This window comes from Podarcis cretensis (assembly GCF_951804945.1).
Source record: "Podarcis cretensis genome assembly, chromosome: 6".
NCBI lineage: Eukaryota > Metazoa > Chordata > Lepidosauria > Squamata > Lacertidae > Podarcis > Podarcis cretensis.
Genome location: NC_137175.1, coordinates 13,343,060 through 13,358,728, shown reverse-complemented (window position 1 = coordinate 13,358,728; position 15,669 = coordinate 13,343,060). Strand labels below are relative to the sequence as shown.

Here is a 15,669-nt window from a genome sequence, read left to right as displayed (position 1 = left end):
TCATCGCGGGGATTCAAACCGTCGACCTTCTGATCGGCAAGCCCAAGAGGCTCAGTGGTTTAGACCACAGCGCCACCCACGTAACGTCACCCAAATGTATTTGGTTTTTCCAGGGAACTTGTGAAGTATGTAATCAGAAGGTGTGGGGATCAGGTTCTCGGACGTGAGAACACAAAACGCCTCTGTCTTTACTTCTCAAGAAGCAAATGCATGCAGTCTCAACACTGAACTATGTATGATGTTTGAATAACCTATAGTTCATTTAGTGTACATAATGTTCAAGCCTTCCCATAAGACAGCTTGTATGCGGCAGAAACTGAACCAGTTAAACAAGACACACAAGACAAAGGATTTGCTTACTGCACACAACAAACAATAACACTCCTTAAATAATTATGTACCTTGCAAAGGCACAACACTTAGCCCTTCTTGGAAGCAGTTATACATGGCTGGGGAATGTGCAGCCCTTTAGATATTGTTAGACTACAACACCCATCATCAGTGTCCAACAACATCTGGGTTTGGGCTAGCTGTCAATTTAATAGGTGCCATATTCAGATTTTTAGGACCTTGGAAAATTGCTTCAAGTCCATCATCATCAACAGTGCAGTGCAGAAATTCTCTAAGAAGGCACTCAGAACAGGGAGAGAACTTTATGAAAGGCAAAGCTTCTAGGGTTTGCCTGGGCGCAAATATAAATAAGAGAAAGTAAAGTGAAACTAAGCTGGTGTAATTGCTTTCCCCCTACCTCAAATTTATATTGAGAGCTTTCTGGATCTATTTTATTTTATTTTAAAGTTAAGAGCATCAGATTCAGTACAAGCCAGGATACTTATTTAGTTAATTGTGCAGAAGGGAGAACTGCAAGATGTACAGATTCTCTTTTTGCTATCCCAGTAGGATAAGAAAATTGCACCCAATGACTTTACTGCAACTATTAATGACACAAGTAAGGTAAAGGTAAAGAGACCCCTGACCATTAGGTCCAGTCGTGACCGACTCTGGGGTTGCGACGCTCATCTCGCTTTATTGGCCGAGGGAGCCAGCATACAGCTTCTGGGTCATGTGGCCAGCATGAGTAAGCTGCTTCTGGTGAACCAGAGCAGCGCACAGAAATGCCATTTACCTTCCCGCTGGAGCGGTACCTATTTATCTACTTGCACTTTGATGTGCTTTCAAACTGCTAGGCTGGCAGGAGCAGGGACCAAGCAATGGGAGCTCACCCTGTCGCGGGGATTCGAACCGCTGACCTTCTGATCAGTAAGTCCTAGGCTCTGTGGTTTAACCCACAGTGCCACCCGCATCCCAATGACACAAGTACTTTGCCTCATATTTAATCTAGTGATTTAAAAGACATATTTGGATACAGTTTCAGTGAAAGAGTTGCATCTCTCAGCAGGAACTATACACTGATGTTCCTTAGTGCACTGAAAATCTAGAGGTCTGTTTCAAGGCACGTTTTCCTACTCTCTTGATAAGGAATTTGTTTGAGGCACACACAGCATTCTGATCTTGGGTAATCTACAGGTCACTGTGTTTCTCCCAGTCTGTGGACTCTACCTGCCAGATGACCATTTATAACAGGATGGCAGATTAGGGAGTCAAGAGAGCCCTTGGGCTTTTAAGAGGGTCGTCATCCAGCTCCCTCCAACCTCTGATTAACATCTTGAACACGTGAACAAATCAAAGGTTAAAGTTAATTCGGGGACTGATTTCATTCCTGAAACAGTTGACAGTCTATATAAACAGAAGCAAATCCCACAATCCAAGCAATTGTAACTCTGGCATAATGGCAAACACTGCTATAGTGGAGGTGCTTTCCCCCTTTCCTGACATAGGTCAAGGAAACTTTAAAAACAAAAACAAAACAAAAACATCTCGCAGTTCTCCATTCAACACAACACTTCCAACAGCCTGTTAATCGTCAGCTGCAAAAAGTAATTGGCTTGCTGGAGAAAGCTGTGACTAGCTAGCCCACACACTGAACAGTAATCGTTCTATTAAGTAGCAAGGATACATGGCAAAATTTTGTTGCATGTTCCACTTGTCCCCCCCCCCCTTTAAGTTTAGCACATCCCTTCATCTATCTTTCACTTTTTGCTATGTTGCACAAGTCCATCTCCTGGCTTCTTTGTTCCTTGAGCTGCGTTATGTCTGTAACATTATGTTCCAGTACAACTGAGGAGCAACAAAACACTGGGCACTGGGCAGTTAAAGCAATTCTCAATCAAAACAGGTTGTTATTGTTAAGTTGTGGGTGAACATATCAGACAACACAGCGATTTTTCAAACAGCTCTTGTTTATTCACAGGCCAGAACAGAACTGGGCTGAAGGGTTCAGCCAACCTGCTTATATAGAGCTCAACTCCAAAGCAACAGTAACAACTTTCTGTAACTATCCAATCACTGAAGGTCACTTTCAATTCCTTATTTGCATATGTGGACCTGAGTGAAAACTATCTACAGTATCCCCCTGCTGGTCCAGTGTGAGAATTTCAGTACATAACAGTTATCAGATGAGTTCTCACAAAGAGGCAGATGGAATAGCATCTTTGTAGCGTCTCTAGGCTTTCTGCATCAAAATATTGCAGCAGCTGATAGTGATATATGAAGCGAACAGCTGGGCTCCAGCCAGTTTTCATAAGGCAATACACTTGCAATATGTAATAATTATAACGAGGTTTGTTTTTATATATATATAAAAGCTCTTCTATTTTTTTCACATAAGTGGATGGAATTTGCAGGCAAATTAGTCCCTCCAGAGTGGATTTAAGCAGATTCATCTAGGGGTTTTCACTCAGGAAAACTCATTTTTATTTGTTTGTAAAAGAATAAAAGAAAATGTCTCTAACTTTTTTTATTTTTAGCAGGAACTGGCAGGAAAAGCAAGCTGTTGGAAAGCCGGGCGCCTCAGTGAGAAATCTGCCAAAGGTCAGGTCTGTGGGTTATAGTGCTAGGCAATTTTATCTTCGTTATATAAAATCGCCTGGTAAAGTCACAGGCTCCCCCCCCCACCTCTTCCTTTTTCCTGGAACTCCATGCCATGGAGAGGAAAAGAGAGTTTTAAAAATTGTTAAGAAAAAGAACAGTTGAGCATAGGAAGCTCCATTATAGTGAGTCTGACCACTGATTCATCTATCTCAGTATTGTCTACACAGACTGGCAGCAGCTCTCCCGGGTTTCAAGCAAAATATACATACATCTAAAGGCTTAGTTTGGTCAGAATCAAGTACACACTTCCAGGTAAAGGTAAAGGGACCCCTGACCATTAAGTCCAGTCGCAGGCGACTCTGGGGTTGCGGCACTCATCTTGCTTTATTGGCCGAGGGAGCCGGTGTACAGCTTCCGGGTCACGTGGCCAGCATGACTAAGCCGCTTCTGGTGAACCAGAGCAGCGCACGGAAACGCCGTTTACCTTCCCTCCGGAGTGGTACCTATTTATCTACTTGCACTTTGACGTGCTTTTGAACTGCTAGGTTGGCAGGAGCAGGGACCGAGCAACGGGAGCTCACCCTGTTGTGGGGATTCGAACCACCAACCTTCTGATCGGCAAGCCCTAGGCTCTGTGGTTTAACCCACAGCGCCACCCGCACCCCACACACTTCCAGAGTTAACACTAAATACGTTACTTCTGGTAAATGAGCCACCATAGCTGTCTAGAGGGCCGTAAAAATTTGTGTTCCAGGCTTTTTAGATTCATCTACCCATCTAAAACCAAAGGGACATGTTGGTGGCCAGATGTGAAATATACTGGCATTGTTTTCAACTCTCCTTCTCCACTAAATAGTAGAGCCGACCTTGTTCTTGGTTCACAATTCCACTTTGCACATGTGAGGGCTCACAATCCACTCCATAAAGAAAACTCAGGGCCTAGAACTCCCTGGTATTACGCCAAATGTCTGTGAAATAGCTGCCCTATCTCTTCTCAAAAACAGATGCATTGCTCATGTTTGTACATTATCTCACTAATGCCAGGGCAGCAGTTTACTGAATCTGGCAGCAACATGCTGTACCGTCCTGCCAGGGTGTCCTTAAGACTCCATCTCAAGCTCATTGCTCACCTTCCCATAAGACAACCACAGCTGTACAAGCACAACTTACCAGGCGATTGATTTTGAAAAGGGAGGAAGGAGGAAACATTAGCTAACTCCGATTTCTAGATAATTTGCAAGTCAGGAGAAGCACTTGAAGTTTCTTTGGGGGAAAAAACGCTAGGGGGTGAAAGGCATATTTGGAGAGAGGCTAAACAAATCTGGTTTGCTGCCAGAAAGCCCATCCCTGAGGCCTGGGGCACAACTTGAGGTGTTTTGGCTCACTCGCAATACATGTGAGTAAAAAGGTCTTGACTTTCAAGGTGTGTATCACTGCTCTGTCCAGCTGCTGAGCAAATTGTTCCCCATGCACCGGGAGCAGATCCTCAAGAGATTTATCTCAGGGTTCTTCCTAAAGGGATATACTGTCCAAATAAAACTTCCAGCTTGAGCCCTTCTAGGAAATCTGCACATGCCCAGGTACATTAATCCCTGGTATTTGTCAAAGCAACCGCAGAACAACGTTGAACAGTTCTGCTCACAGACTTGTCATCATGACGGCAAAAGACTTAGAGAATTCCGCTCTTCCTAGGCACAAAAAGCCTGGACCACGTGCTGATTTATTTATTTTTTTTCTTTCCTCACCAGCTTGAATCTCCTAAGGATTTCAAAAATGGATTGTTAATTGGTGAAAGAACAGAATGTAAAATTATAGTATATTAAGATAAATCATTAGGATAGAAATAAAGATGGAAAGGATTTGCTGGATTATCTAATTAAAGTAGAATACAAAAAAGGGAGGTGTGAGGAGGTCAAGGAAATAAGCAAAGGAAATAAAGTTATGTAAAGGATTGATTTGTTTCCCCCCCCCTTTAATTATCTGCATCTTTTTTCTGTTTTTTTCCTTTGTTCTTGTATTGTTCTGTATTTTTATTTTTTTCTGTTTAAATATGTTCTTTATTTTTTCTTTTTGTAACCTTTAAAATCTCAATAAAAATCTATTGGGGGAAAAAACAAGAATCTCCTAAGGATTTCTACAGGACATCATGAAATCGTTGATAATGTCAACAGCAGTTTACGAAACCACTTTTTCCTCAGATGTTTGGCAACGTAGGAGCGAAATGGAAAAGTTTGCCACAGGAGTGGATGATAGTGTAGCTATTATTTTTTTAAAATTAATTAATTAATTAATTAATTAGGTTTACCATAGGTCTTTATTAAGGGCTTCTGAAGAGACTCATAGCAAAGGACTTCTATATAGGTAAAAAAACATACAACAGTCAAATTTCAAACATAAATCAGGATGGTAGATAAGAGATATAATTTACACTAAGTCTTAAAAACTACTAAAACAAAGCACCATCCTCTCAAAGTTCTTCCTTTCAGATTAAGAGAAATGCAAATTTAGGAGGACAGCCATGCTGCAGTTCTTTTACATTGCTTCAGAAAATGTGCATTGGATAGATTTGCCTTTAAATGGAAACTGAATAAAATTTCACCCTAATCTCTGGCGAGTACAGTTCAAGGGAATAATAAACAAATCCACATGGGCACCTGAAGGCCTTTCTTCTCAGTGTCTGCCTACAACCCAGATGGGCAGCATGTTTCCTATTTGTGGATTGGATCCTCCTCCCTGTCCACTTTCAATCAAGGTCAAATCTTCTGTAGGGACCGCAATTAATGCTTGTTCCAACCAGAAACATGTGTCTTTCTAATCCTGATAGAGCCAAAGTCTCAACCAAGCAATTTTGAGTGGTTTGGCAGTACCATAAAGATTAGGGAACATAACTATTAATAGCGGTGATCCCCAAGAACCAGGGCGGTTTCAAAACAGTCCCATCTTTCCAAATTATGTTTGATCTTTTCAATTGCTCTGCTCCAGCTTAAGTTAAACAATGTTGATAGGTCTCATTTCTGCTTCATGCCTCTGCATCTAATGGAGTTGTCTGAGCAGTCAAAGCCCAGTTTGCTACAGACTCCAGAATGAGCTTCAGCTGAAAGATTTATTACTGACCATGCTGACTTTTCCTGACCCAGCTATTGGGCTGTGGCAATCCATTACATGGTAAAGATTAAGATAAGGAGAGTAAGGGCTGCTCTAATGACAGCCTTGTACCATCTGCAAACAAAGATAGGCTAGCTTGGCTTTGACCTACGCTAATTCCCCTAAAGTTTATTGTTTCTGAAATAAATGGTTAAAACAAAAGAATGATTTAGGCCTGTTTGGTGTAGGAGTTTGTGCAGTGGTCTTGCACCTGGGAGACAAGGGTTCAAATCCCCACTTGGCAACACAGCTTGGACCACTCACTGTCTCTCGACCTAGCCTACCTCACAGGGTTGCTAGGAGGGAAAGGGGAGGAGGAGGAAAGGGGGATATATAAAAGTAATAGTGAATAAATTAAAAGAACAGAGATGACAGTGGACAATCACGTCTTGCCCACCTGGTCAGTGAAATTGTTCAGCTTACTTATGAGCTGAACAATGCTCTTTCTGTAGGAGTTCAATGTCCTTAAATTAGTCCAGTTTCTAAACTGTGTGCCAACAATGAATGCTTCTGAACATTGAACCAGACAGCACACAGGAGATTGTGGTTGTCTTAGCCCCCTCCTCTGTTTATAAAGTAACTGAACTGGAGAGGGGGTTCAGCTTTGGGGGAAAGCTCCCCCTTCTGCCTGTGTCATTTCCTCAGTAACGATACCTATCTGTTTTCCATCACGGGACAGATACCAGCTTGGGAGGGCAACTTAGATCTGAGAAACAGAGTTGTGCTGGAGGGGAAAGGGTTAAACCTTCTCCCTGTGTCATGGCCCCAAGCTGATTCAGCCTCCTTTTAAGCTCCACCTGCTTTTAACTTGGAGAGGGAAAAACATACTGGAAATTAGGAGCAAAGTGTGATTTGAAACACTGTGTGTGTGTGTTGGGGAACTGAGCTGACTGCATTTTAAGCCTCTAATGTGTACCCCAAGTTCTCTTCCTCTAAATGTCAAAGCAACTTTTAAGATCTCAGAGAAACCGCTGTGAAGGTAGGCGATCTTTGCCTACTCTTTGACTAATTCCTCTAAAAATAATTCATCTGTTCTAACCTTCCTTAGGTACTATAAGATTTAGTAAGTGGTGTTTAGAACGGGCATTGAAGCATCATGAAACCTTCCCTGCTTCTCTTGCTTGGAAGATGGATGAGCCAGTCTCTTCCTCTCTCTTAAGCTTCTAATTTTGTACTGTGAAGGAACACTTGGATCTTGAAATGCAGGTGGCCAGTGGAGCTCATTTTTGGTACACACATGGCTGGCAATGAGAACTGGGTACATTCCCAGGAGAAGTACAACACACGTAGTTCAGCCTTAAAATCTATGGTTTTCCCAGTAGTGATGGATGGAAGTGAGAGCTGGACCATAAAGAAGGCCGATCGCCGAAGAATTGATGATTTTGAATTATGGTGCTGGAGGAGACCCTTGAGAGTCCCATGGACTGCAAGAAGATCAAACGTATCCATTCTGAAGGAAATCAGCCCTGAGTGCTCACTGGAAGGACAGATCCTGAAGCTGAGGCTCCAATACTTTGGCCACCTCATGAGAAGAGAAGACTCCCTGGAAAAGACCCTGATGTTGGGAAAGATGGAGGGCACAAGGAGAAGGGGACGACAGAGGACGAGATGGTGGGACAGTGTTCTCGAAGCTACCAGCATGAGTTTGACCAAACTGCAGGAGGCAGTAGAAGACAGGAGTGTCTGGCGTGGTCTGGTCCATGGGGTTAAGAAGAGTCGGACACGACTAAACAACAACAACAAGTGTGAGAGTGGCTCAGTGGTGAAGGAACAAAAGGCAATCTGTGCGTCCTCAGAGATTCTCTTGCTTGGTAAAGCAGTGGCGTAGCGTGGGGGGTGCAGGGGGGGCCGGCCGCACCGGGCGCAACATCTGGGGGTTAGGGTTAGGGGGCGCAAATCCACGGGTTAGGGGGCACAAATTACTTGCCTTGCCCCGGGTGCTGACAACCCACGCTTTGCCACTGTGGCAGTACTTTTGTTTACTAGATTTTAATCTCCTCGGGGTTTATCAAGTTACTGTGATAGTTAAGTATTGATAATTAGTTGACTATTGGTTATTAGCTGATTATTTGAGGAAGATGGCATTTTTATTACTGTCCTAGTTGTCTCTTGCTGTTTGTTTGTGTCAGTGGATTGAAAAAAGTGCCCGGAAGATAAATATTCAAGTCTCTCTCTCTCTCCCCCACCCCACCCTAAGTGGGTGTAGCTGGTGTTCAAATGAGCCTGGAGGAGGTGGGGCCAGCCAAGATCAACAATACCTGTGAAACGCATATATTCTCTCCCTCCGCTGTGGAATTCCTGGTCGAAGACCTTGAGAGTCCTTTGTCCACACACTTCTCTCCATTGGAAGTACTTCGGGGCTCGGGAGGCGCATCTTCCTGCGGCCAACAGGCGGGTGCAGAGAAGCCCAGAGGATCGCCCCCTTTGCGAGGAGCCTCAGCGTCGCCTCCCCAGCCACGAGCGCCGCGACGATGCCGCTGAGATGCGCCTTTTTCTCCGGCGCTGCGCTTTTCCTCCTGACGGTAGGGCTGGAGAGGGGTCGTGGGTGGTGGGGGTTTGTCTGGCGAAGGGGAGATCGGAGTAGGGGCCTCCGGTGGCTCCACGCTTTGCCTTGTCCAGCCCAAGGAGGAGATCATGCAGCAGCGTCCTGGGATTCAAATATCCCCGTCTCCTTGGAAACCGCCAGGTAGCATCACCTGCTTCTTAAAAATAGTCCCTAGTGCGTTGGGGTGCGCACGGTACTGAACTCCAGGACGCGCTCTGCCCCTGTGCCTTTTTCTCCTCCGGGTCAAGTGAAAGCCACATGCATACAAACGTATATACAATTTTATTTCCCCAGGTTTTTTCGGGTGCTTTAAGCTCTTTTGGACTGCTGTTGGTCCCCATGGCGTATTCAAATTAACTTAATTTGCTCATTTATTCGTCTGTTTTAAAAATATACCCATAAGGTTATTACAATAATCCTGCCAGTGTCAATGTTCTTATCTGTTTGGTTTGTAAATATTCAACAAACCATTTCCATTCTTTTATAATAAGTTTCTTATCTTGATTTCTTATTTTTCCGGTAAGTTTCGCCATTTCTGCATATTCCATAAGTTTTTGTATCCATTCTTCTTTTGCTGGGACTTCTTTCCATTTTTGAGCAAGAAACGTTCTTGCCACTGTAGTTGCATACATGAATACATTTCTATACAGTTTGGGTAGTCCCATCCCTATAATTCCCAAAAGGAAAGTTTTTGGGTTTGTTTGTTTTTTACAAACATTATTTCAAAATTCTTTTTCAATTCATTCTATATCAATTCCCAGTAAGCTTTTTTCAACCTTACTACTGGTTAATATCATCAGTTGTTTTTCCTTTAGATAAGTGCAATTCCAGTTCTCTCCAGGTCTGATAGTTTCCTAAACAGTCAGTATTCCTCTCATGTAAAGACAAAATTGTTCCAATATCCTTCTAGTGTTTTGAACCTGTTCTACCCCCTTGTTAAATGAATGGGGGGGGGAATAGATCCCTTTTTAAAAGACATCTAATTTTTTCCAAAATACGAGTTGAATTGGAAAGATACCAAATGAGTCTAGAACATAGCAGCTGCTTCCTAAAGCTACAAATCTAGATAAGTCAAATCTTTTTGCCTTGTGCACATTCTCCCATCCCACTGCCCCAAGTACTAAAGCTTATCACATTGTCTCAGTGTTACAAGAATAATGCTGATGGGGAGGGGGCTATTGTTTTTATTTTTATTATGTATTTTGTGGTTTTATATCTTGATCTTATTCTGTGACCCGCCCTGAGACTCCCGGATATAGAGCAGTATATAAGTTCAATAAATCAATCAATCTAGGCACACATGTTGGGGAATGTGTCCTCCTGAACTCAGTGAGACTAGCTACTGTCAACAGGATTGCACAGTAACAGACCCTTCTTTGGGACCAAGAACTTTTAAGCTATTGGAAAGCGAAGTAGCCAGCAAGCTAAAAGCGATTCTGCATTCTTTTGTGGGGTAGGACAGATCCTCGCGGGACTTTGGTGTTCCGTCATGCTGTTGTTTGCTCTGTTTCCAGCTTGGCACCAGGCATTAATTATGAAAACTTAAATTCCTGAGGTTTCAATGGCATAACAGCATCAACATTCTGTAAAACAAACTATTCCTTTAAAAATGTCTTGAGAGAAGGCGATTGTACAACTTTGCAGTGCAACATGTTCCACTGTCTTATCAGAATGGATTCCCCCCCCCCCCCCACTGTGGTACAGTTCAGTCATAAGCTGTTAGAGCCTAATGAATTGCCTTTATTTTTATGTAGCTGACTGCCCATTTTTCTTCTTCTTCTGATATTAGTTTATCCCACACTCCTTGCAAAGAGATCAGGACTGCATGCATAGTTCCCCTCAAATTTACAACAAGGTAGGTTGGGCTAAGTTGGAGATAGCAAGCATTCCAAGGAGAAATCAACTAGTTTGTTTCATAGCTGAGCAGAAATGCGAATATAGGACTTCCTGATCCAAGTCTGACATTTTGTCTATAGTTATTCACAGCCCAAAGGGAACTGGCTAGAATAGAGTCAACCAGGTGGATTTCAATCTCTCTTCCAACCTTTTATGTTTTATTTAGAAATAATTCTACCTGAAGGAAACTTCATTTTGTCCCAAATCCCACTTTAAGAATTCTTCTTCAACACCCCACCTCAGAACACATGTGAAGCTCTCATTAACTTCTAGAGCCATGTAGTAGTTTTGGGTTCTTTTGAAACCCTGCTGATAATTTATTGATGCAATCTCTGGATCATGTTTCCAGCCCTGAGCAGCCCCTCCTAGCTTTTGTGGAGAAAGGATTGCTATTGAGCAGAGGGCTTTGTTTTTGTTACAAGAGATTAAGTGCATGCCTGCTGCAAAAAGGAAAACTGAAGAACTGTTCCAGAACATGCCCCAATAGTCAACAGAAAGTTATTATAACTGAAGTGTGATATGCCCCAGTTAATGTGAATAGCACATGTCTTATTTCACAATTCCTAGGCTGATCTTCTTTCTTGGTTGAGGGAAGAAAAGCATACAGGCTTCAGTGAGAATAGAACTTGGTTTAAACACTTCTCATCCTTGCATGCAAATTCTTCCCCCCGTTGTTCTTTCATGTTTACTCTTTTTTCGTTTTCATTACTCTGACATTATTTCAGTTTGAATGAACTCTGTTTTCTAGCTACCATTTAGGTATGTGAAGGCAGATGACTTCAAGGATTTGTTTTTTTCATAAATGTTTGGATTGATAAATTGAAAATATCCTTTGGCTACAGTTCCCCAAAGATGGTTAAGTTTATAATTCTCCTTAGCCACAAACTTGGTAGCTGACCTTAAGCAAGTCACTGACTGCATTCAGACATTGTGCTAAACGATGGATTGGTGTTTCCGGTGTGGAACATTAGGTGAAAGAAGCGTATGTATATTTACCAAGTTAGGCATTACTTTTCATTTCTGATGTCTAATCACTGAGAACATTAAGGAGTTTTTGCATATTTCAGTCATTCCCAGGAACACCTGTATCAAAACCTCCCTGGCTACCCTTTTTCTAAGCTGAAAATATCCTGTGTTTTGCTTATCTTATCAGTTTGTTTAGGAAGTGATCATCTCAGTCGTCCAAGAACCGCTGTACTAGTATATCATAGTATTTGCATATGTTTGTTCAAGTATTGTCTTATCTGCCTTGAGTTAGCATTGCCTTCTCCAAGGACTACAACGCGCAGCATAAGTAACCAGCACAAACATCTGGGAGGGTTACCGGGTTGGGCAAGGCTAGGTTGGAACATCCTTGGATTGTAGAATCTGAACAAGAGAAATGTTGGGGGGGTGGGGTTAGCCTGAAGGTACATTGTGTTTGGAACTGCTACATTTGCTGGTACATTGGGATAAAATTACAGGTGTTGGTTAACGAAACCAAAATTTGATTGAGTCTGGACTTCAGGAGTCAGTTGAGTATTTCCATTACTTATAAGTGCTTGGTTGTGCTCCAGCCAAAGTTGAGCACTTTAAATTCTTGCTGAAATCATAGGCGTACTGACCATTGTCTGAATTGTACCCATTCTTACAGATGGTGGAAAAACCTTGTTGATACTGAATTTTCTTATGCATCAATATCTAGGAATAGTACTTTTTATATTGCTGTTATACAGTTATCAGGGTAGCTTACGGCTGTTAAAAATAAAATAAGAATGCACCAGAACACTAGCAAAATCGTAAAGGTGCAGGGTAAAAGCAGTAGTAAACATTGATGATTCAAATTCCTGCATGTGGCAAAAGTCTGGGGAAATAAAAAGGTTTTCATATGGTGCTGAAAAGTGATTAAGGGTGGCAATCCTATACCTACTTACATGGAAGTAAAAACGTAAATGGACCGCTGACCATTAGGTCCAGTCGTGGCCGACTCTGGGATTGCGATGCTCATCTCGCTCTATAGGCCGAGGGAGCCGGCGTACAGCTTCCGGGTCATGTGGCCAGCATGACTAAGCCGCTTCTGGCGAACCAGAGCAGCGCTCGGAAATGCTGTTTATCTTCCCGCCGGAGCGGTACCTATTTATCTACTTGCACTTTGATGTGCTTTCGAACTGCTAGGTTGGCAGGAGCCGGGACCGAGCAACGGGAGCTCACCCCGTCGTGGGAATTTGAACCGCCGACCTTCTGATCGGCAAGTCCTTAAGCCCCATCAAATTCAGTAGGGTTTACTTCTGGATACCATGTATAGGATTATTCTGTGACGTAGGGGGCAGGTGAGCCTATCTGGGGTGAGACTTCTAAAAGTGGGGTTTCACAAAAGAGCAGGTCTTCTCCCTGTTGGCCACTTGACTCATCTCAAACAGCAGGGAAAGAAAAGCAGCTGCAGCTCTGAATACTGTCTCAGTGCCCAGGAAAATTGGTGTGGAATTAGACATTTCTTCAGGTCCCAAGCTGTGTAGGGCTTTAAAAGTAAATCCTGGCACTCAGAAGCACTCCAGTTCCTTAAGCACAGGTAAGATATAATCTGATGCATCGCTCCAGTTAGTTGCCTTGTGCTTGCTTTCCTTACTAACCTTTTGCAATCTGGTGCCCTTCAGATGTTCTTGGACTACAATTCCCATCAGTCACAGCCAACATGGCCTTGCTGGCTGGGGATGATGGGAGTTGTAGTCCAAAACATCTGGAGGGCACCAGGTCAGGGAAGGATGTTCTATATTAAATGCATTTTCTGGACAGCCCTTAAACAGGGAAGTCATAGAGGAAGCCCCAGAGGAAGCCTTATTGAGTAATTAACTGTTGAGTAGAGCAGCCCAGAGAAAATTGACGCAGACACCTTGGAGATCAACCATGATATAACAGGTTCAGCAACGTTTCTGTGCTTGGCCAGATTGCAAATGACAGTTGCACTATAGTTGGGTATAATCCTTAGGAAAACAGCTTCAGTTCTGAGTAAGTTTGTTGTATCAAGGCAGATGACACAGAACAGGGAAAGCTGGTGACCTCTACAGAGTTGACTCATTTTTGTTCAGTTTTTCAGGTGAATGGAAGGGCCATATTTGGCATAAATGTTCAGGGCAGGGGTGAATAAAATAGGTTGGTTCTTGTTGGCATTTATTGCCTGGTTGAGGAACATGGGAAGACACTGCCGGGGTGTGGAAAGAGATTATGGGACATTATAGCATTATAAGCACTCTTGAATTCTGAAGCCTCTGTGGCCACAACAGCCTCAATCACCCAGTGAAAACATTACATTCCTAACAAAGCCAGATCTTTGTGGCCACAACAGCCTCAATCACCCAGTGAAAACATTACATTCCTAACAAAGCCAGATCTTTAATTGAAAAATGCATTCATTACAGATGTCAAAGTTGCCTGGCTTTTCAGGGTGTGATACTATGGGCAGCATGACTTTGCCAGTGCAGCATCCTTCTTACTCATGCCCTTTTCTCCATCCGTTAAGGTTCTTGCCATCAACAGCTTCTACCATGCCCTGGGAGATGACAGCAGTCTAAGGAAGACCGTCCACAAGAGAAGCAGTCAGGTGGGGACTTGGTTAAGTTCTCCAGTAAGGTAAAGGTAAAGGTGACCACTGACCATTAGGTCCAGTCGTGACCGACTCTGGGGTTGCGGCGCTCATCTCGCTTTATTGGCCGAGGGAGCCGACGTACAGCTTCCGGGTCATGTGGCCAGCATGACTAAGCCGCTTCTGGCAAACCAGAGCAGCGCATGGAAATGCCGCTTACCTTCCCGCCGGAGTGGTACCTATCTACTTGTACTCTGACGTGCTTTCGAACTGCTAGGTTGGCAGGAGCAGGGACCGAGCAATGGGAGCTCACCCCGTTGCGGGGATTCGAACCGCTGACCTTCTGATTGGCAAGTCCTAGACTCTGTGGTTTAATGCACAGCACCACCCGTGTCCCAAGTTCTCCAGTAGATAACATTAAAAACCAGATAGACATTATCTGCAAATCTCTCTCTCTCTCTTTTTAGAATGGCTTGTGTGTCTGTTGATGGGGGAGGATAATTGAATCTGGGTCTATATTTTGATGAGGCTGGACAGATTTTAGATTCTGAGTCCTTAAGAAGTTATGTGCGTCCATATTCATCTAGTTATGGCATGTGTATGCAAGTCCCACTACAGGTCAATGAACAAAGGAGGAAGCTTATCTTCTGTTACTGAACTTATCAGTGTGGGGCCGAAGGATATATTTGGAACATTATTTTAAACTCCCTATATTTTAATTTTTGTTTTGAAAAAGAGGCACCTGCTACAGTGATGCACATAGGTGGCTGTAACATAACATAACTCTTTTCACTCCCAGGATCTGAAGCTGCTCGACAGTCTTCGTCCTTTGCGTCGCACCAAAAGGAGATGGGTTATTACCACCCTAGAACTTGAGGAGGAAGACAAGGGGCCGTTCCCAAAACGTGTCGGAGAGGTAAAAGCCAATGTGTAACGTGTTGGAAAGCCTTGCATATTTATAGTCTAGTATTTTGTGTTTCTGGCTGTGTTCTCCAAGGGCAATTTGCATCTGAGTCAAGCCTTCAACAGCTTTTTCAACGGGACTTTTAAAAAATAAAATTGGCTGAAAACGGGAAAGGCAAAAATTAAGGAAGTCTGCCTCCCCGGAACTGCAGAAGGAATAAAGCAACGAAAATCAAGCTGCACTTAAAGGGAACCTTTCTAATTTTTTTAAGCTGTCAAACTGACATCGGACTTAAAACCTCCCCCCAGACTGGCAGGAGAAGGGGGGAAGGGATTGGAACGTTGTTAATCTGCTGGAAAATTAATGGAAAATTAAGAACTTCCATTGCCAAATCCCCTGGGGTCGGGCTGCCCAAACAAGACACCTGGGACGTGGTCTGTCAAACTCTGAGAAGTGGGGACTTGTTTGCAAAAAAGTTATCGGACCTTAGATGTACTTTGTTGCATTTTGGCCACATAGAAAAATAGAGACTTTACAATTTGGACATTGGAAACTTTTGGCTACTGTTGTATTCCCTTGCTTCTTTGTTGTTTTTCCATCTTTGCCATTTGGATACAATTGAATGCTCCCTCTAGAGGGCTCTATCTGAAACTGTTGCACTTGAAAAAGTAACAGTGGGATTTTCCACTT

General features: G+C 43.2%; 1 protein-coding gene across 1 annotated transcript; it reads left to right on the top strand.

Annotated features, from left to right (window-relative positions):
* The first annotated feature begins 8,330 nt into the window (after positions 1-8,330).
* LOC307218012 (cadherin-3-like) lies at positions 8,331-15,023 on the top strand. Its single transcript, XM_079980165.1, has 4 exons — positions 8,331-8,457; positions 8,528-8,597; positions 14,013-14,093; positions 14,875-15,023. Exons 2-4 carry the CDS (start codon positions 8,547-8,549, stop codon positions 15,007-15,009), a joined length of 267 nt encoding a protein of 88 aa, XP_079836291.1. The 5' UTR covers positions 8,331-8,457; positions 8,528-8,546; the 3' UTR covers positions 15,010-15,023.
* Positions 15,024-15,669: the final 646 nt, after the last annotated feature.